Here is a 22,034-nt window from a genome sequence, read left to right as displayed (position 1 = left end):
TTAAAAAAATCAAATTAATCTATTTTTGAAAAAAAATAGCTACTCCCTCCGTTTCACAATGTAAGACTTTCTAGCATTGTCCACATACATATAGATGTTAATGAATCTAAACACATACATATGTCTAGATTGATCAATATCTAAATGAATGTAGGCAATGTTAGAAAGTCTTACATTGTGAAACGGAGGAAGTAATACTTAATTAATCACGTCCTAATGGATCGTTTTGTTTTCCGTGTTCGTGCTGGATGGGAACGAGAACTAGCCAACACACCTTGATCTGTGGAGTTCTCTACGAAAGATCCCATCTTTCGCCTTTTCACGAAGGTACGCAGAAAAAAGTGCTGCACGTTCTGAAAACCGATGAGATGATCAGATGATACGATGCGACGAGGATTTGCAAGGGTCCCAATGGGCCAGACTCAACACGTGTCGAACCGTGCCACAACGAGGCCCGGTGGACCAGCCCATCGTTCGGCTCATCGCCGATCCATCACATGGTTGGTGCCTTTGGTGGGCTCCCCAGGCCAGTGCATGATTTGGGCTCTGTACATTGCACATTTGCATTACTGACATTAAATCGGACAGTGAGGGGCACACGCAAGAACATGCAATGCAAAAGCTTGTTTTGTCGATGAGCATTTTTAATTACCAGCTGCAATTATCCATCCATTCCATATATGGAGCATCCTAGGCTAATGATGCTGTCATGTTGCAGCATTAAACATGACATGTTGTGATGAATTTGTCTATGCTTGCATGCATGCAACCCATGGAATCCTAAGAACAATTTGTAGAACATGTAGTACATTACAGATTTTATCACATGCAGTTGTTGTACAGTCACAATGGTTTAATTATATCACTAACTAAACTCTCACTTCCGGCTTTAGTTCAATTTAATTACATAGTCATAGCACATGCATGCATGCATCATGTCACACGAGTGAACGCTCGAATATCTATGAATATCTAACTAGGCGTAGTACGACGGGCAGGAGTAGACGGCGTCTCCCGCGTCGCCGGCGAAGCCGGCGGCGGCGGCGTGGCCGCCGTGCATGTGCAGCGCGGCGGCGGCGCGCTCCAGCGACTGGACGTGGCCCTTGAGGAACTTGACGTAGCGGATGGCCTCCTCCAGCATGGACGCCGTGTCCAGCCTCGCGCCGCCGGGGACGAGCCGCTGCAGCGCGCGCATCCGCTGGCTCACGCGCTCCCGACGCAGCCTCGCCGCCACGCTCTGCGGCTCGCTCGACACCCGCGCGTTGCGCCGCCGCGGCCGCGGCGCCGCCGCCTCCTCCTCCTCCGCCGCGTCGATGACGCCCTGGCGCGTCGTCGTGTACATAATGCCCCGCGACGACGACTGCACCGCAGCCGTGGCGGCGACCGGATGCAACGGCGCCGACGGCGCCGCTTGAGCTCGAGAAGTAGAAACCATCGTAGTGTTGAGTAGACCTGGAGGTACTGGAACATGAGCCGCCGGTGACTGTCGCGGCGGCGACGCCGACGGCGACGTGGATGGAGAAGGCGAGCTCGCCAGTGCACTGTCTAGCTGTGAGATGATGTGCATGAGCTGCTCCTGGCTCATCATGTCCATTGCCATGTCGAACTCCATCTCCATATCGTAAACGAGATGGAAGCAAGAAGGCAGCAATGGAAGCTGTGGTAGGTGTGCTTCACTTCCCTTTGGTATGTGGTTCAAGTGTTCTAGTGGATGGCAATTTATAAGTAGATCTCTAGAGTGTGCTTCAGTGCGAATAGATTGTCAGGAACAGAGAATATATAGTTCATATTGTGGAGACAGCTTAGCAGAAAATGGAAGGGAACAATGGGTCCATTTCTGTGTCAGACAAAGGATTAGGCCAATCATTCAATCAATTGCACCACTATTGTGTGAGCCGTGCTCATGCATGACTAAATTAGGCCTTCATACTATCTTCCATTCTCTTTAGAACATGGAGCGAGAGTAAAACTCTAACAAACTAAAAAACAGAGTACTCCAGCATGCATTGCAGGTTGTGGATATTGTAGCGAATATAACATGATGAAGACCACAGGTTTGCAACTAGTAACAATAACCAAATACTATTTCAACGATTCCAGACAATCAGGATTGCACAATCAACTCATACTGAGAAAAAAAAAAGTGACAGCTTTATCCCTGTCGTCATTTGCACGGGGAATCAGGGATTGCCTCCAGAAATATGAGGGGAACAGAAGATGAATAACTGAACAAGGAGTAATTTACATCGTAAAATGGGGAATGCCCCAAAGATACATGTAGAGTAGTATAAAATAATTAAATTTATGAATATGGTGGTAAAGGAAATGGAACACAACCTGTGCGCTAACCATCTGGGTTCCTAAATCTTATTTTATACTCCCTCCGTCCCTTATAGATTTTGCTTGGATATGGCATATCCTATTACAACGAATGTGGACATGAAGTCTGTCCAAATTCGTTGTATTAGGATGTGTCACATTCAACCAAAATTCTTTATATTTAGGGGCGGAGGGAATACCAAGTTCCTAAATCTTATTTTATACCAAATATTAGAACTTACACTTGGACAAAAAAAATATATCATTGTCTGTTTTAACGAGTTCCTCTCATTCCAAAGATGACATAGTCATCCTCTACAAAAATTTTAAACAAAAATATAATTGAACTCATGTGACCAATATATTTTCCATCCATGAAGAACGATAAGTTCCAAAAATAACCAAGTTGTCCTAATGAGAAAATCAGGCACTGACAGCTTTCAATCCAGCATCTGAAGTGGATGGTGCTGGCGTAACACCACCGGTAGTTGGCCTGTTAAATTATAAAGTGAATTCTCAATTTACTGATTCAATCGAAAGATAATGACGCTGTTCTAATGACAGTAATAATAAAGAAAGATACTTACAATCCAACCATGACTTTGAATGCATCATAAATTCCCCATTGAGCTCCAGTAAGGGTACCGATCATGACAATACGTAGGGGCAGTCCACGAGTGAATAGACCCCAGAGACCAAGCTTCTTAACAGCCTACAGAAATACATAACTGTAATCAGTTGCTCATCAACAAAACTTCAAAAGCAAAGCACCACAATGCATTAATACCAGAGCATTGTAATAAGTAATAAACTCACATCACCCACTGTAGCACCCTTGGCATTGTTCAGGAAAGAGACTAGATTATCTGCCGGGTGAGAAACAATAGCACAGAAGACACCGGCAATGTAACCACCAGCAAAGCTGATACCCAACTGGAATGATTTGCTACACTCTGACTTCGGGACAGGAACAGCATGCTTGTAGATTTGTTCAACAATGGTCTCAAAGGATGCAAACTTCATCATTGTATCTGAGTATATCATTATTAAAAATAATAATAATGTCTAAAGGTAGAAATAGAGAAGGTATTTGGCAAGATATATTTCTTATGATACCAAAAAACAACCAGACATGAGCTATGGGAAGCATAAATTCTGATTTACAAATGTTGTCAATTTGGCTCCGAATTTGACAAAACTAAAATTTCACATGCCTGGCAAACTTTAAATAATTACACTAAGAACTAGTGACACATCAACTACAGATGAACTTAATGCCAGAAAATGACTAGTAGTTTTGCAAGTGCAAGCTTGTTATGTGACTGTTTTAAATGTGAGGAACTGAGGAGCAATGTTGTACACAATGGAACCAACAAGTGAGAACAACCAATATAAACATATGACAGAAGACTCAACTATAATTTATTAGGAAGTAAACATAAGTGAGAAAATTGCAAATCCAGAAGTCGTATTATCAGCAAGTCAGCAGGTGCATAATTTTGAAGCTACAATGGAAAGGGGATCAATCAAACCTATCTTAACTAGGCAGTATATAATTTAGCACAGAGGAAAAAGTCTCATTGCAATGATGCATAGGGTAAATACAACATATTTCCCCACAAGAAAATCCAACATATTTACCATTCGATAATACTATAGTAATGGAGACAATCTTATTCTATTGATGAATATAAAAACAACACAAATTTAGGTCAGCCAGATCGAATTTACTTACAAGGAATTTGACGCCCCCAAAGAGGAACAATCCCTTTGTAAAGACTGCAATATTTGAAAACAAAAGTTGTGACATCACAAAATCCAATGCTTTTATATCACATTAAAGTGAACGCCAGTAGAAAGAAATCAATTCAAATTCTAATACAATAAAAGGATTTATGTACCCCAAGGCACCCTCGGATTTAATGAACTTGGGGAGCCCATCGCCAAGCCCACGAGCAAATCCAGGCTGTGTCTGCACACGGACTTTCACAGCTTCGAAAGGGCACAATGCCACATCAGCAATGACCTCCGCAGAAGCTGAGCCAGCAAGGTATATGAGCGTCTTATATTTCTGAGCGTACTCAGGTCCTGCAATGTCTGAGTAGTACTTCTTAAAGAATTCATAAAACCCAAACTTGCAGGCGCCCTGAGCACTGTAGCCAAGAAGAGTGGGAACCCAGCCCCTGAAGAAGCCCCTGACTCCTTGCTCCTTAGCCAATATTCCAAACCCAGATGTGATGCTCTTGTACTTTGCTGGATCAATCTGGTAATGGTTACAAACATAATCATGTTAGAACGATCAATGATCTTCGGACAAACCAACAAAACGATGTATACCTTTTGTATATGTTCTCTATGTAAATATATATACCTTCTAACAATGCACCCAGTAATGTACTAAAGCAGGCATTATAATTTGAGGTGCGGCACAACATAACCATGTTAATCATAAGAGATGCTAACACTTCCTTAGGAGGAGTGAAAATGTCCACAGGATAGATGGTTCTCAGTTCTCACACAACCGGATTGGCAAGCTATAAAATTCACTAACTCTGTTTAACAAATTAGATCTAATCAGGCACCCGTAATAAAAATTATCGCACATCATCTAATTCCCAAATCAATTATCCTACTATTGATACGCTTCATGTTGATAATGAATTCAAAATAACGAACATCAGCAAATCTACAACTCGCCAACTAAATAACGAGCAAACAACTAATCGGCAGAGTAACAAGGAATCTATACAAATAGATTCAACAATGCTAATCGCTTCGAACTAAATAGCACGCCGACGGATCTAGCAAAAGGCAACCCCGATCCAAACAAGTGCATGAGGCGTGGCATGAACCAATTTCCGGATCTAAAATCTAGCAACCGACCTGCATGTTGCACTTGACGAGGTCGAGCGGGGTGACCGCCATGTGGGTGAGGCCGCAGCTGGCGATGCCCCCGGCCGTGCAGGCGGCGTAGAACGCCGGCGAGTACATCTCGATCTTCTCCCTGGGCGCCTGGATCTCGATCGGCGCGCCCCCTCCTACACCTCCCGGGGCCGCCGCGGCGGGGAGGCGGAAGGCGGCGCCGCCGCCGCCCGCGGTGTACGGCCGCGCCCCCGCCGTCGAGTAGAGGAAGCTCGGCAGGAGCGACTCGCGGGAGCGGTCGGAGAGCGCCATCGCCGCCGCCGCCGCCGCCGAGATCTCGGGCTCTCCTCCTCGCTCTCGCGCTCGCGTCGCTTTGACGGAGACGACGAAGGCGACCGAAAAGTTGGAGGCGGCGGCGGCGCAGTAATAGATGGCTGCTGCGGCTTCCAGAGCCAAAGGAGATATCGGCTCGGCTTGAATCGAGCCGAGCTCGAGCTTGAAAACCTTTTTGAGCCGAAGGCCCACGGCAGCCCACGGGGGCCCACGGCCCAGCCGTCCAGGCGACACCACCTCCTCGATCACAAGGCAGAATCGTGTGCTTCGTCTCGCCGGAGAAGCCATTCCTTCCCGCTCGCCGGCGAGAAGGTTACTGACCTGAGTGACCTACCTCTCGAGCATTCCATGAACTAGTCGTCTTATAACTCAATGTAGCATCGCGCTCTCTTGCCGTAGTGTGGTGGGGCAATGTCGACGGGCGGGAACGGCGGCGGCGTCGGCGTGCGGCGGCGGAGGTGGAACCTGTACTGGTGCTACGTGTGCCGCCGGGCGCTGCGGGTGGTGGTGCCTTCGGCGACGTCCGACGTCTACTGCCCGCGCTGCTTCGGCCGCTTCCTCCACGAGATCGACCTGCCGGTGCCGCGCGTGAGCCCGCCGGCGGAGGACCAGTTCTTCCAGCCGCCGTTCTTGCCGTACGACGGCCCACGCCGCTGGGTCCTCTACACTGGCGGCGGCGGCGGCGGGGACTACGGCGGCGCTGATGTAACGGCGCGCCGCCGCCGCTTGCCGTCGCCACCGCCGGCGCCGGGAACGCGGCGCCAGGACGGTGCAGGCGATGGCGATCCACCTCCACCGGCGCCGGCCATCGATCCGGGGGAGTACTTCGCCGGGCCCGACCTGAACGCGCTGATCGACGCGCTCACGCAGGACGACCGCCCCGGGCCGCCGCCGGCGCCGGAGTCGGCCATCGAGTCCCTCCCCACGGTGCACATCTCGCCGGACCATCTCCCCGCCGACGGCGGCTCGGAGTGCCCCGTCTGCAAGGAGGAGTTCGAGCTCGGGGAGGCCGCGCGCGAGCTGCCGTGCAAGCACGCGTACCACTCAGACTGCATCGTGCCATGGCTCCGGCTGCACAACTCCTGCCCCGTCTGCCGGCAGGAGGTGCCGCCGCCGCCGGAGCCGGACGGTGAATCTCCGGGCATCGACGGCGGCTGTGACGACGGTGTCGGAGGAGGTGGAGAGCCGGCTGAGCCGCCACGGCCGGCCATGGCCGGCTGGGACCCTATTGCGCTGCTGGCGATTGCACTACGGCCGGACTTGAATGGTTGGGAGAACAGCCATGGCCGGAGCGAGAGTGAAGCGGATGACGATGAGGTCGCCGGCGGCGGCGTCAGTACGACGGCGATGATCCATTCCTTTTTCGTTGTCGCAGCTTGTTTCCTCTTCATTTCTTTCCTTGTTTAATAATACATAGAGAACTTTTAGTACTGTGTTTGGAAGTGGATTCTAAACTCTCATGGGACATCGGGTTGTTTACATGTCATATACATAATTTAATTAGATAGATTAATATACAATATATCACTTCATAAACATGCAAATTAAAAATTAATTTCTATTTTAAGTTTGGAAAAAAATTAAACTACGGCTAGTTAACATATATTCACAGTTAAATTTATTTTTTTCGTTGCAACATGTAGAAATTAAATTTGACTTTGCATGTTTGTAAAGTTATTTATCACATATTAATATATCTTATTGATTTTTTTAAAAAAATTATAACCATTTAGATGAAATATATATAATGAGGGGATGCCCCGATAATTTAGAATAGTTTCTGTATCTGTTCATGGTAAAATCAATCCGGATATTTCATCTCTTTCTATACGACTATACCGTTGGTGGATTGACACGACTACACGGAGTACCTAGTATTTTATATGGTACTGTACGTATACGTGTCCAGCTATATATTCAGTGTTTCGACAATTTCGTCTCAACACAGCGTCATTTACACGGTTCTTTAATTATCCATCTCTATCTACGAACTTGCAAGAAAATTATAGCTAATTCATACAATCATTGCTTACTATACTATTAATACCTGGTCCCACCTATCATATCTGTAGCCCGCTGCTTTTCTGTCTCTTTATCTCTTTAAAATATGTTTATAGCTGACTTATAGCCTGCTATTGTACCTGCTCTTAAGGCCCACACTTATTAAAGCGGACAACGACTTTGACATTCTGGGTTTTGCACCCACCAATAATTACTGGAGTTCATGCACTCACCAAACCGGCACTTGACGAACGATGCCGGTGGAATCGGTTCGGATTCTTCCTTTTTGACGAAAAGATCGGGTAAATTTTAGCCAAAGTCACGATTAATTATATCATCATTTTGTATCCTTTGATTTCACTCCTGTCAAAATCGAATTCCCACATTGACTGACTGATCGACCAGGCTGTTTACCTTCGGTGCACACGATAGCGCTTGGTCTGCCAATTATAATGAAATGATGATTAGTGGAGACCTGAGAGGGAGAGACCATGGAGTCAGTCAATGCGTTATGCTCAATGACAGGTGGGGCCTCCTATCCGGTCTCCACTAATAAAAGATTAGGTCAACTCTCGAGTCAATCGATGGACAGTTTTAACCACTACCGAACTAGTCCGACAAATCAAACATAGCAGCTTAGCTCACTTTCAGTTCGTTCGATCTCGCTTCCATTTCTTCGCCATTTGAGCTTTCTTGGAGGCGTTTGATCGATCAGGATGATCGCACGCGATACCGTTCTGCGTTTCGCCGTGCGATTGTTCGTCGTGATCGTCGTCTCGTCTCGTTCTTCCTCGGCCGACGACGGCGGCGGCGACGGCGGCGTCGACTTCATCTACCAAGGTTTCCAGCACGCGGCGAACCTGACCATGGACGGGTCGGCGAAGGTGCTGCACGGCGGCGCGCTCCAGCTCACCAACGACAGCAACCGCCTCGTCGGCCACGCGTTCCACGCCGCGCCGGTGCGGTTTCTCGACGACGGCGCCGGCGGCGGCGGGGGAGGAGTGGTGTCGTCGTTCAGCACGGCGTTCGTCCTCGACATCGTCACCGTCGGGAGCGGCGGCGGCCACGGCCTCGCGTTCGTGGTGGCGCCGTCCGCCACGCTCCCCGGCGCGTCCCCGGAGATCTACCTCGGCGTCCTCGGGCCCCGCACCAACGGGAACGCGTCCGACCACGTCTTCGCCGTCGAGTTCGACACGGTGATGGACCTCGAGATGAACGACACCAACGGCAACCACGTCGGCGTCGACGTGAACAGCCTCGTGTCGGTCGTGTCGGAGCCGGTGGCGTACTACGCCGGCGACGGGAGCACCAAGGTGCCCGTGCAGCTGGAGAGCGCGCAGCAAATCCAGGCGTGGATAGACTACGACGGCGGCAGCAGCATCCTCAACGTCACCGTCGCGCCGGCGACGGTGACGGAGCGGCCTCGCCGGCCGCTCATCTCCACGAAGCTCGACCTCCTGCCGATCTTCAAGGAGAACATGTACGTTGGGTTCTCGTCGGCGACGGGGAAGCTGGCGAGCTCGCACTACATCTTGGCATGGAGCTTCCGGACGAACGGCGTCGCGCAATCCATCGATCTCCGGAGGCTGCCCAAAGTCCCGAGGCAGAGCTCGCCGCCGCCCAAGCTGCTCATCATCAAGTTCGCCGCGGTGGCCTGTGCAGGAACACTCACCCTGATCGCCGCGGCGATGGTCGCCGTGCTCTGGCTCCGGCGAAGGGCGGCGCTCGCCGACACGCTGGAGGAGTGGGAGCTGGAGCACCCTCAGAGGATCCCGTACAAGGAGCTCTACAAGGCGACCAAGGGGTTCAAGGAGAGCGAGCTCCTTGGCGCCGGCGGCTTCGGCCAGGTGTACAGAGGCGTGCTCCGGCGCCGCTCCGGCGAGGCGGTGGCGATCAAGCGGATCTCGAACGGGACACGGCAAGGGATGAGGGAGTTCGTCGCCGAGGTCGCCAGCCTCGGGCGGATGCGCCACCGCAACCTGGTCGAGCTGCGCGGGTGGTGCAAGCACGACCAGGACCTGCTCCTCGTCTACGAGTTCATGCCCGGCGGCAGCCTCGATGCGCGGCTGTTCGGCACGGCGGCGTCGGCGGCGGCGGCGGAGGGGGTGAAAGCGCCACCGCCGCCGCCGCTTCTGACGTGGGCGCAGCGGTTCGCCATCCTCAAGGGCGTCGCCCATGGCCTGCTCTACCTGCACGAGGAGTGGGAGCACGTGGTGGTGCACCGCGACGTGAAGGCGAACAACGTGCTCCTCGGCGCCGGCGACACGGGGGCCGCCCGGCTCGGCGACTTCGGCCTCGCGAGGCTCTACGAGCACGGCGCGACGCCGGCGACGACGCGCGTGGCCGGCACGCTGGGCTACATGGCGCCCGAGCTCACGTTCACCAGCCGCGCCACGACGGCCACCGACGTGTTCTCCTTCGGCGCGCTGCTCCTCGAGGTGGCGTGCGGGCGCCGCCCGATCGAGCCGGCGGCGGCGGGGGAGGCGGACGGCGACGTGCTCCTGGTGCGGTGGGTGCGAGACCGCGCGCTCGACGGCGACGGCGGCGGCGGCGACGTGCTGCGAGCCGTGGACCCGAGGCTGGAGGGGTGCTACGACGAGGAGGAGGCGAGGCTGGTGCTGTGGCTCGGGCTGATGTGCAGCCAGGCGAGGCCGGAGGCGAGGCCCAGCATGAGGCAGGTGTGCCGGTATCTCGACGGCGAGGAGATGCTGCAGGAGGACGCCACGCCGGCGGCGATCTTCTCCGGCGCCGACTCGTCCGATCTCTTCGGTGGCTCGTTCGTCGTGTCCATGACGTCATCCTCCGCCGGCGGCACCATGTCGGCCAGCTCGCTGCAAGGCGGCCGGTGAACTATAGAAGTATACTGTATAACTATACTGTACTGAATATGAGTGTGTTGTGTGTACAGTAGTGATTGCTCAAACAAAATTCAGAGAAGTGATATGGATGTAGCCCAAACAAAAGAATCTGAATTTTTGTCTACTCCTCACTCCGTTTCAAAATGTTTGACACCGTTAAATTTTTTAGTACGTGTTTGACCATTCGTCTTATTAAAAAAAAGTAATTATTTATTGTTTTCACATCAAATTGATTCATTGTTAAATATACTTTTATGTACACATATAGTTTTACATATTTCATATTTTTTTTAATAAGATGAACGGTTAGATATATGCTAAAAAGTCAACAGTGTCAAATATTTTGAAACGGATGGAGTACTGGAATCAAAAATCAGATTACAGCTTGGTTGCGGGGGGTTTTTGTCGATTTCCTCACGGTGAGGTGCACCAAATCCTCGCCTCCCAATTAGCCCTAATACCCACGAACCGACGAACGTGCTGGGCCGGCACAACAAGGCCGGCCCACGGCGTCTCTTATTTTCTCGCAGGCCCGTGGCTGTGGGCCGTGGGAATTCGCGTGGGCCGTGTCTGGTTCCGCGGTGGGGACAGGCCGCAGGCTGCGAGTTGTGGACGGATCCAGGTCGTCCACAGTAACATCAGAGATTCCAAGTCTGCCACAGTGATGAATCAATGCATCAAACAATATCCAAACACTGTAGCAAAGTGCTGTATAAACAATAATTATTGCCGTTTGAATGATTACTGTTCATATTTACTGTAGAGAGCTGCTGTATCACTTTGTTTTAAACCATTGGATGTGGATCCAACGACAAACAACATACCCTATTGGACTGCACTGGTTAAATGAGTGGATGAGAACTGGTTGTGGGCTAGCCTTTTAGGCCTTGTTTGTTAAATGAGTGGATGTTTAGAATTAAACGAGGTGAAATAAATACATGGCTGTTAGATCATAGTGGATCCACCAACTTTATGCTGTTAGATCATAGTGGATCCACATTAAAACCGAGCGATATATCTTTGTAAAAAAATAATTATATATGTGAAACACAAATTAAGAGCTAGTATATATCAATTATATCAAAACCAATTGTTTTACTTTCAAAATCTACTTATATAGGAATGCTAATTAAAATATATAGAAGTTAAGAGTTGAATATTAAATCCAATTTTACTTTTAAATTTATTGAATCTAAACTACCATGTACCTCGGAAAAAGAAATCCAGTTTCCGAATCAAATTCTTTCAAAATCTAGCTTTGCACAAAATTGTACCGGAAGATATACGAGTTTTATTTTAAAAGCAGGTAATTTTAAATTTTCCATTACGCGGCTTGACAACCAAGCTAACAACAAACAGGCCGGGTTCAACAAACTACCTGGGGGTTGAATCCCAGCTGTTCAACCAAAAACAGAAACAAAACAAATTAAAATACGAGTTACTTTTAAAAGAAAAAGATAGAAACCATTTGCATATAACCAAATAGTGAGATGCCATAATACTTGTTTATCCATATTGTACTTTTCAAGTAACTTTTACAAATGAAACAAGCAGTTGTAAGGAGGTTAACTCCATGGAAAGCTACCTTAAAACATGTAGCTCCATGAGAGCTCCTCCAGAAATGCTTCATTAGCTCAATTATTACAAATGTCTACATCGAAAATCGAATCAAAATATCATATATATGAAATTAAATTTACTGTATAATATATCATACCATGCATGGCCATTTCTGATTAATTACTTGAGATTAATAACGATTAGTCAGTTGCTCAATTGCTTCTTCCTCTTTGACTCCACTTCAGTCCAGAGAGGAGAAGCTCCAGAGCGCAATGTCGCCTTCCTCCTCCCAGCCGCACTCCTCCTCCATCGCCATCGCCGGCGGCGGCGGCGGCGCGAAGAACGCGCTGCACGGGTCCATCATGGCGTACTCCATGCACTTGGGAGACTGGAAGAACGCCTCGATGTCGGCGAGCAAGCTGTAGTCCACGTCGACGTCGCTGATGACCGTCTCCGGGGAGCTCACCGGCGACGGCGAGGCGGCACCATCGCTGGAGCTGCAGGCAGGTGTGCTGGCCTCGCTGGCGCTGGCGCCGCCGCTGTCGTCGACGCCGGCGAAGACGGCCGCGCTGCAGCTGCTGCTGGCGTTGGCGTTGGCATTGGCGGCGGCGGCGGCGGCGACGCGCTGGATGGACTTGGGCGACATGGCGGCGGCGGGGAGGTCGAACGGGAGGCGGACGGGGAAGTTGAGGTCGGCGGCGGCGGAGCCCTTGAGGCAGAGCAGCGCGGCGTCGTAGGCGCGCGCCGCCGCCTCGGCGGTGGAGTAGGATCCCAGCCATATCCGCGTCTTCTGGCTCGGCGCCCTGATCTCCGACACCCACGACCCCCAGCTCCTCATCCTCACCCCCTTGTACGCCGCCCTCTTCCCATCACCGCCGCCGCCGACGCGCCTCGCCGCCGCCGCGCCATTGCTCGCCGCCGTCTTCACCATGTCAAAACGTTTGATGGCTTGAAACGCAAGTGATCTCTCGTTGTGCCTCGCTGTCTGATGCTGCTGCTGCTGCTGCTGCTGCTCAGTGTGTGTGTGGCGTGTTTGACACTTCGATGTGGCTTCCTGTATTTATAGGGCACAAACCATGTCAGAGACTGTCCTAATGTGTAGTGTGATTTCATCATGTGTTTGTTTATTAGTAATTACTATAGGTATAGTTACAACAAGTTTTAGAGTCGGACACGATTATTAAGAAAGTAGGTAGAAGTGAGTGCTGGAGAGTTGTGATTGGATGAGTAGTAAAGGTATGGGGGAAAAGTGGATAGTGGAGGACTGTGATTGGTTGGATTGTTGGAAAGAGAATGTTGGTGGAGAAGTTATTATATTTTGAGACAAATCCTAATAGCTAAAAGTTGTTATATTTTGGGACGGAGGATTACTACCAATTTGTTGATCAGTTGAATAGTGCTTGCTAGTATTATGTTCACATCAGGCAGATACTGTGACAAATAATTAATATGCGATCGATCGATCTCCATTCTGAGTCGTACTACGTTTTAATCGGCAAATAATGGAGAGAGGAAATGAACTAGGAAGCATCGTCCTGTGCGTTAGCTAGAATGGATCAATGTTTGAGTAAGCATAGATGTGTGCAGCAGCAGCATAAAAATAATGATAATAAGATTAATAGGGTGATTAGATTAGACCTTAATGTGGCTTATTGTAATGGGACTCTTAATTACGTAGTACACACAGCTGGCTTACGGCCAATAATTTAAGCCGGGTACGAAGTGTTCGTCAAAGTGTCAACTACACCAAGCTGTCACTTTGGAAACGGATGAAGCTCATGCTGACGGCCATGGCGTACTAATGTCACTTTTGTCAATGATGCAACATGGCTAGTACATTGCAGCTATGTACAGTAGAGCTTGTGTTGGTAAACGGCTGCGTGTGCTTTGCTCGTGTAGGTCAATCGCTGTCATGTGCAGCCATGCATTGAGGTTTTGCTTAAAATTCAGAGCTAAGCTACTAGTATTAGATTAGTACTATTGTGTTTGAAGAACAGATGCTTTGGTCATTGAAACTGTACTAGTTAAGAATAATCACGCGACTTAACCGGCCATCGCGTTAGCAATTAGTAGCACACATGTGATTAGTTTAGTCGCTCCTCCCAGCTGTAACAACCTGCCGACGAATTGACCGCGCGTTAGATCACGACATGCGTAAAAAAAAATAAAAATCGGGGAAGACGGCTGCTTGCTGGTGCTGTTCAGTTCGGCCAATGAACAGCAGTGGGAATTCACACATATACTTCTTCTCCAGAGATTAGAGAAAAACACAGCAGCGCGCAGCTGTAAGCTGGCAGAGTAACATGCGATCTAGCTAATCCCTCCCTTCGAAAATAAATTTAGGTTATAAAAATTTTTAGCATTGCCCACATTTATATATATTATAATGAATCTGTCACGCTAGAAAGTCTTATAACCTGAAACGGTTATAAAAAACCAATCTTGTATAAGATGTGACATATCATAGTATTATAAATCTAGACATACCATATGTTGCACTCCCTCCATCCCATTTTAAACGTATCTATGAGTTTTCGTATCTAACTTTAATCGTATGTTTTATTTGAAACATTTTTTTAAAAAAAACTAAAAACATAAGTCATGCATATTACTATTCGTGTTTTATCATCTAACAATAATAAAAATACTAATAATAAAAAGTTCAAATAAGATGACAATCAAAGCTGGACATGGAAACTCATAACTACGTTTAAAATAGGACAGAGGTAGTAATGGAATGTGTCACATTCAATTCAGGCCTGGTTGGTTTAGTTACCAACTTTTTCTTCAAACTTCAAACTTTTTCATCACATCAAAACTTTCATACGCACACAAACTTCTAACTTTTTCATCACATCGTTTTAATTTAAATTAAACTTTTAATTTTGGCGTGAAATAATCACACCCTCAGCTTTTTTTATGGGATGGGGTGGTAAGGGCCGCGGCAGCTTCGTGGATTCCGGCGGCGGTGTACGGGCGTCAGCACGGAGAGGGGGATGGGCAGGCAGCGGAAAAGCCGTACGAATCCGTGTGATTCTGGTGAGATCAGGGGGCAGGGGACGAGGAGCTGGAGCTAGCTAGCTGGAGCTAAGGTGGTGTTTGGATCCAGAGATTTAACTTTAGTCTCTGTCTTTAGACACTAATTTAGAGTATTAAATATAGACTACTTACAAAACTAATTACATAAATGAAAGCTAATTCACGAGACAAATTTTTTAAGCCTAATTAATTCATAATTAGAGAATGTTTACTGTAGCATCACATAGGCTAATCATAGATTAGTTAGGCTCAATAGATTCGTCTCGCGAATTAGTCCAAGATTATGGATGGGTTTTATTAATAATCTACGTTTAATATTTATAATTAATATTCAAACATCCGATGTGATAGGGACTTAAAAGTTTTAGTCCCATCTAAATAAGGCCTAAGCTTGCACTGAGGTTGCAGGGAGAGACCGGGTGGGTGGGTGGGATTCGGAATATGGGCGGGCGGCCGCGGCCTCCCAAACCGCGTTACGTACTATACGTAGGAGTAGCAGTGTGTGGGTGTACCGTGTACGCAGTACTACGCTGCATCATTGCTAGCTCAACGGTGCGTGATGCGAGCAGTACCTGCCGACGACAGTTACCCAAACGAATATATGGGTGTGTTTAGTTCATGCTAAAATTGAAAGTTTGGTTGAAATATGAATAATGTGACGAAAAAAATTAAAAAATTATATGTGTAGGAAAGTTTTGATGTGATGAAAAAGTTAAAAGTTTGAAGAAAAAATTTAGAACTAAACTCGGCCTATATAGCGTAAACTTGAAACCTCGTATATAAGATAAAAAGATGGATGTTCAAGAATAAAAATGTTACTCCTTCCGTCCCAAAATAAGTGTAGCTGTGAATATCCGTGCCCAACGTTTAACTGTCGTCTTATTTGAAAAATTTAAAAATATTTAGTCACACACAAAGTACTATTCATGTTTTATCATCTAATAGCAATAAAAATACTAATCATAAAAAAATTTTAAATAAGACGAATGGTCAACGTGAATAGTGTAAAACTACACTTATTTTGGGACGGAGGGAGTAGTTCTTATATTTGCACTATATATATATTTTTTCATGTTATACTCTCCATTCACGTAAGCAACCCAAAAGCAAAAGCAGATTAAAATAGCTTCACATGATGTATGTCAGTAATGTACTTCTAAAAGAACTAACCACACGTCCCCACCATTTTTATGTTGGGTACCTGGTTACCAATGGTTTGAAACATTTAGAGTTAAATTCAATAGGTAACAGCCAGAGTTTGCTGGTTGGCATGGTAATTGTGTGATGAAACGAACTTATGTCAAGTAGTTCAGACTTCAGAGTTTGTTGCCACACTGATTAATCATCACCTCATAGTCATAGCTTGAGAGTACTTAACCATACGACTTCGATTATGAAACAAATGGAGAAAGCATTAGTCAATTAACTAGTTAGGCTAATGTATTACTACTTACTTACTGGAGTAGTTGTTTAGCCCGATACCTTCAGTATGTATGAATCTGAACGCATGCATGCCAGGGGTTCAGAAAACGGCCGGCACTCTGTTCCATATTCACCTTCTCGACGTCCCTCGCTTTGCATTGCATGTGACATGCATCTCCACTTGCCATGTTGCCAGGTGAACACTTTGACAGAGATTTTTCGCAATAAACCAGTGTCTTCTGACGAAAAGAAAAGATGCTTAGAAACGTAATAAAGCACGCATTAGCAAGCAAAAAAAAAAAAGCTTAAACAACCCAAATCAGAGCCCGACCAGTTGCGTCTCGCCGTGGCCCACACCGAGACGCGTTTTAACAGCCTAGCTCGCAGAAGTGATGTGCTGATGCAGGTGTGACACATCCAGTGATGAGGACAAAAAAAATGTCAATTTTATTTTTGTGCTCTTTCGGTTAGTTCGTCAAACCGGGGCGAATGGACAGCGGCAATAGTTGTTAATCTTCTGGGGTTTTTTTTCTTTCTTTTTTTGCGTATCTTTCAGCTCGTCAGATGTGCAGCTGGAATGCATTGGGTGCAGGAGATAGTTGCAGTGGATGGGCAGGGTTAGGAAGAAGCAGAGAAGCTTCCTCCCATGGCCATGGCCAAGCTAGAGGTTACTGTTCCTCAAAGAAAATGAAAAAGAAGCAGAGACTATTCATTCACATGGGTAGTCTCTTTTTTTGGCCTAAAAAAGCACAAGCATATATCATCTCGTTTTCGAGCTGACAGCATGTTGATCTGACGCGTTATGCTGATCTGAACTAATGATCCGACAATGTTAACTCTGGTTCAGTAGTTCACTTCAGCCCACAGTTCATGAAAACCTGATGAAAAAAAGGGCCTCAGCATGCGGAAATCCTGTTGGGCGGGTGTGCCCCTCTCGTACAGTAGAGTATATACTCCTCCCTCCTCTCCCCCCTTCCTCATCCCCTTCTTCTCTTCTACTACAGTACACCACACAAAATTTTTTAAAAAACAAAAGTTAGAAAAAATTTATGTATAGAAATACTATATATAAAAAATTTGAATTCAAATTCAAATTTGAATTGGGCATGTAAACTTTTGACTTATAAACTTTGGATCTATAAACTTTAGGTGTATAAACTTTAGATGTATAGAAATACTATATATATATATATAATATTTGAATTCAAATTTGAATCGGGTATATAAACTTTAGGTGTATAAACTTTAGGTGTATAAACTTTAGATGTATAGAAATACTATATATGAAAAATATTTGAAATCAAATTTGAATCGGATATTTGAATTCAAATTCAAATTCAAATTTAAATCGGATATAATTCAAATTTAAATTTGAATCGGATATAATTCAAATTTAAATTTGAATCGGATATATAAACTTTTGACTTATAAACTTTAGGTCTATAAACTTTAGGTGTATAAACTTTAGATGTATAGAAATACTATATATAAAAAAATATTTGAATTCAAATTCAAATTTGAATCGGATATATAAACTTTTGACTTATAAACTTTAGGTCTCCAAACTTTAGATGTGTAAACTTGAGGTGTATAAACTTTAGGTGTATAAATTTACTAAAATAGAATAGTAATACGGTGCCAAAAAAGGAAACGGAGGGAGGGGGGAGGAGGGTAGCGAATAGCGGGCGATCAATCGTCCATTAGGGCTCAGCATGATCATCACCAGCATTAGCATATAGTTCGAATTTTGTCGCGTCAACTGACAGTTCACAGTAGTTTCAACATCAGACATGTTCACCAAATATTATAATTACATCGTGTGTTTACACCTCCTAAATTGTACTGGTTTATTCATTGTATATTCATCACTGGTTCGTAGTGATACATGACAGTTCAATTGGCAAAAGGGAAAAAAAATGCCAAGAGAAAACGCGGATGTGGTTTCCCAAAGAAAACAGATAAAACCAGCAGAACTACAGGTAGACCAATCCAGCCGTGGACTTGAACACCACACTGTCGCAGTTCATAAATTCGTATATGTGTACAGATTGATCTGCTTACACAATCATTAAAAATACAATGTTCAGCAGATATGCATTATTCCCAATTCCCAACATGTTTATTATGGTATGGTTGGGCCTGAACCATTTCTGAGAAAACTGTATCTTTGAGGGTGGCTTCTTTCCTGCAACTCCAGTCTTCCAACATGAGGTGAAAGTACATCAATGGTACACTTTATGCAATAGCAGTTTCCTATTATGAATCAACCTTTGAAGGAGCTCAGTGCTCTAATAATATGTTCATACACTTTGATGCCCCTTAGGAATACTTTATCCTCCAGAAACTGCGAATTCAAGACATCTCTTAGCTTGAGCATCACATTGTATCCAAGATTAAACAAGAGCAAGCCAAGATGGTTTACCTCATTATTGTCATGAAGTAATATAGGAGTGTTTGTCATCGGAGAAAACCCAAGGGCCGGAATGCCCAACTGCCTGATGAAGCGTGAATCCGTGGTTGAAGATAAAATCTCAGGCTTAGCTAGCTTTCCACCTGCAGATATGATAGCCTGTTCAAATACAGACCACCAAGGATTTGATGCATTGGTTGGTGTGACCATGGGGCGTCCTGCCAAATCCCGTGTTGGTCCTTTCTGCATCAGCTGTGCACGGTAAACTTCAGGAGGTCAGCCATTTTGGCAATACATGAGTTTGTTGATACAGAACTAAAGTTATTTTCTGTTGATAGTATAGAACTGCAACAGTTTCACCTTGTAGGTTAAGTTTTTATGAGCTGGTGCCCATTCCTCTTTGATTCTTCTTATGATATGTTCCACGTCTTCAGTTGGAGGAAGTCGAAAATCAAAACCAACTTCTGCTTCTGAGGGTTGCATATTCATTACAAAACCCTGCATCGATTTGCCTTTAGATTCTTAAAAGCCAAAATAAATAAACAGTACACTGATGCTCAATTCAGTGAATGCCACCATTTTCACTAGAACTTTGTTATTTTATCTAAATAGTAGGTAATAGATACCTGGAGCTAAAATTGATAGTTGGTGCCCAGAGCAAGTTGTTAGCAGGATAAAAAAATAGTGCCACAGATAATGTGCAGCCAAATTTAGTCAAAGGAACTGTTAGTGAAACAAAAGGGATGCTATATAATGATAGTGGGAATGTGGGATTCAGCATGTGATCTTCTTATGTATAGGATAGTTCAGATCAAATGCAATTACTTGAGACGTGGCACTGCTAATTTCAGGTGATAGGTATATGATTAATTGAAAACCACTCATATTCAAAAGAAAAGAAAAAATGCCACTGAAATATTGGGATGGTCAGCCCTTCAACTTCCTCTATTGAAATGTATTTCGTATTGAAATGGCCCTTCAACTTTACTTCGATGGTTGTGATCCATCAGCGATCAAAGATTTCATTTGGTAAGTTTTGACTAATTTCACCTCCTCAGTTATCTTCCTCTTTTGAACCCCTTGATAAGTTTCTACAAATTGGTGGCATTGGCCATACTGGATTTTTCTCAATGCTAACCAAAGATTATGTGTCCTTTAAGTAAGTGAAGCTAGAAACATGTCATGCCCATAGCTAAAGGATTTATCACACACAAAGAAGATTTGTGACAAGTGTCAACATCTAATCCTCGCACTTCAACTGTTGCATGCAGAAACAAGCAAAATTCAACAAAAATGGATAACAAAATGCAAGTTTTTCCCGTTGTTGTAAAGAAAATAACAAAGGCATGGAAATGAACAAAAGTAACAGACCATAGGACTAGAAATCAACAAAAGGAGACGACAGCCAAATATGGTCACTTGTTACGGCTTAAGGACAAACTCTACATTTTGGCCACTAATTTCAATAGGTTAAATCTCAGCGTAAATAAATGTATACAAATTGTTGTAAAGCCACATATTTGATGCTACAGTGATGGACATGTGAGTGTGTGCACCCTTTACAAGAACAAAAAAAAAAGAGATAGAAATTCTCCCTTAAATATTCTATCTAAAAAGATGAAAGGATACAAGTTTATATTTTGCTTCAGTCTTCATGTTGCTATGAATTGGTGCATAAAAAAGTATACTCCCGAGCCCTGCATCTTAAGTTTGACTAGTCCCTTTTTAATGTATGCTTATGATTAATCATTCATTTGTTCATCTGAGTTAGGGAGTTGACTAAGTGTACAACTTAGCATGCTGATACTATTACCTGTGCTAAAAAGTATAGTAAAAAGTTACATGTAAAGATATAATGCTTTGTGCATAAAACTATGAGCTAGTACTACACTAATTGAAGCAGCAGACATAAGTATAGCAATAAACAGCATGATTAAATAGTATCTCTCAACTATTATCAAGGCTATAAAGTTAATCACAACTCCCAACACACTATTGCAGGAAGAACTAAGATTTTAATTTTGGAATAGGTTACTTCTCTTGGCTATTTAGGTGATGTCGACAACGTTGTCTAACCATCACAAACCTTAGAATCCAGTTCCTCGCAAAGTCACGAACATTGCATCATCTTCTCCTAAGCTAATTAGTTAGTAGTGTAGAATTGTTCATTTGTTCTTACCGTGGGGCTCGGCGTGCCAGCCTTCATGTACACAGGATTCACAGACACCACCTCCCCGGGACCTCTCTTCCCGGATTTCACCATCCCGAATTGCGCCTCCCTGAACCCGGCAATGGTCTCCACGCAATCCATCAAATTCTCCACCGCGGCGCCGTCGAACAACTTCGAGCCATGGCCGGGTGCGCCGGTAGCCTTCACGATCAGCCTCCACACCAACCTGTCCCCATAGAAAACCCTAAATTCATCCGTCAGCGACGCCTGCCCTTCGTCGAGCATGAACCCGACATTGAGGTCCCGGAACTCCTCCGACTGGGCGAACTTCTCGAACCCGTCGGCGCCGCCGATCTCCTCGTCGGGGACGAGCGAGATGTGGAGGGTGCGGGTGGGGGCGAACCCGGCGTCGCGGAGGCCGCGGATGGCCTCGAGGTACTGGATGGGGAGGCACTTGTCGTCCTGCGCGCCGCGGGCGTAGACGCGGCCCGTGGCGGCGTCGCGGTGGGCGGCGAAGGGCGGGTGGAGCCACTGCTCGGGCTCCGCCGGGACGGAGTCGAGGTGGGAGTTGAGGAGGAGGGAGGGGAGGGAGGGGTCGGTGCCCGGCCACGTGAGGAGGAGGAGCGGCTTGGACTTGCACGGGGTGAAGTGGAGCGTGGCGGCGCGGAGGCCGAGCGAGGCGGCGTAGGGGAGGAGGAAGGCGGCGGCGCCGGCGTAGTCCGGGGACGGGTGGGCGGTGCGGATGCGGAGGTAGTCCTGGAAGCGGCCGATCTGGGCGGACTCGAGCTCGGTGAAGGCGCCTGCTGCTGGTCGCGCGACGACGGCAGAGAGGAGGAGGAAGACGACGGCAGCGAGGAGGCGGCGGCGGTGGCGCCGCCGGAGATGAGGCATCGTGAGGTTGGAGTGTGGCTTCAGCTTCATTTTTCCTCTTTTTTTCTTTTTTTAAGAAAAAAGTGTGGCTTCAGCTTGACATTCGCTTCAACCAGATGTCAATTGAGCTGTTCATCAGAGGCCCAACCAGCCCAGCAAAGGCCCAAAGCTGTTTTCTCATTTTCTTTTT

The 22,034-nt window shown here is 46.4% G+C and overlaps 6 protein-coding genes across 6 annotated transcripts; 2 read left to right on the top strand and 4 right to left on the bottom strand.

The window, feature by feature from the left end:
* Positions 1-790: 790 nt before the first annotated feature.
* On the bottom strand, positions 791-1,839 carry LOC107275851 (transcription factor HEC2). The gene has a single exon (XM_026026494.2). It carries the CDS (start codon positions 1,616-1,618, stop codon positions 977-979), a length of 642 nt encoding a protein of 213 aa, XP_025882279.1. The 5' UTR covers positions 1,619-1,839; the 3' UTR covers positions 791-976.
* Positions 1,840-2,202: 363 nt separating this feature from the next.
* LOC4340459 (mitochondrial phosphate carrier protein 3, mitochondrial) lies at positions 2,203-5,817 on the bottom strand. Its single transcript, XM_015785407.2, has 6 exons — positions 5,203-5,817; positions 4,221-4,582; positions 4,055-4,098; positions 3,136-3,350; positions 2,907-3,031; positions 2,203-2,812 (listed from the first exon to the last, which is right to left on the bottom strand). Exons 1-6 carry the CDS (start codon positions 5,800-5,802, stop codon positions 2,743-2,745), a joined length of 1,416 nt encoding a protein of 471 aa, XP_015640893.1. The 5' UTR covers positions 5,803-5,817; the 3' UTR covers positions 2,203-2,742.
* Positions 5,818-5,855: 38 nt separating this feature from the next.
* Positions 5,856-6,944, top strand: LOC107281243 (E3 ubiquitin-protein ligase RZF1). Its single transcript, XM_015786751.3, has one exon. The coding sequence runs from the start codon at positions 5,926-5,928 to the stop codon at positions 6,919-6,921; it is 996 nt and encodes a 331-aa protein (XP_015642237.1). The 5' UTR covers positions 5,856-5,925; the 3' UTR covers positions 6,922-6,944.
* A 1,103-nt stretch (positions 6,945-8,047) lies between these two features.
* LOC4340458 (L-type lectin-domain containing receptor kinase SIT2-like) lies at positions 8,048-10,544 on the top strand. Its single transcript, XM_015786676.3, has one exon. It carries the CDS (start codon positions 8,232-8,234, stop codon positions 10,362-10,364), a length of 2,133 nt encoding a protein of 710 aa, XP_015642162.1. The 5' UTR covers positions 8,048-8,231; the 3' UTR covers positions 10,365-10,544.
* A 1,320-nt stretch (positions 10,545-11,864) lies between these two features.
* Positions 11,865-12,968, bottom strand: LOC9270268 (ethylene-responsive transcription factor ERF014). Its single transcript, XM_026025999.2, has one exon. The coding sequence runs from the start codon at positions 12,862-12,864 to the stop codon at positions 12,175-12,177; it is 690 nt and encodes a 229-aa protein (XP_025881784.1). The 5' UTR covers positions 12,865-12,968; the 3' UTR covers positions 11,865-12,174.
* A 5,248-nt stretch (positions 12,969-18,216) lies between these two features.
* On the bottom strand, positions 18,217-21,942 carry LOC4340457 (uncharacterized). The gene is made up of 4 exons (XM_015787991.2): positions 20,984-21,942; positions 19,165-19,302; positions 18,817-19,056; positions 18,217-18,738 (listed from the first exon to the last, which is right to left on the bottom strand). The coding sequence occupies exons 1-4, from the start codon at positions 21,893-21,895 to the stop codon at positions 18,658-18,660; spliced, it is 1,371 nt and encodes a 456-aa protein (XP_015643477.1). The 5' UTR covers positions 21,896-21,942; the 3' UTR covers positions 18,217-18,657.
* Between the last annotated feature and the right edge of the window lie 92 nt (positions 21,943-22,034).

Source organism: Oryza sativa, chromosome 6, assembly GCF_034140825.1.
Source record: "Oryza sativa Japonica Group chromosome 6, ASM3414082v1".
Taxonomy (NCBI): Eukaryota; Viridiplantae; Streptophyta; class Magnoliopsida; order Poales; family Poaceae; genus Oryza; species Oryza sativa.
The sequence above is the reverse complement of the archived record's forward strand: the minus strand, read 5'-3'. Positions and strand labels throughout refer to the sequence as shown.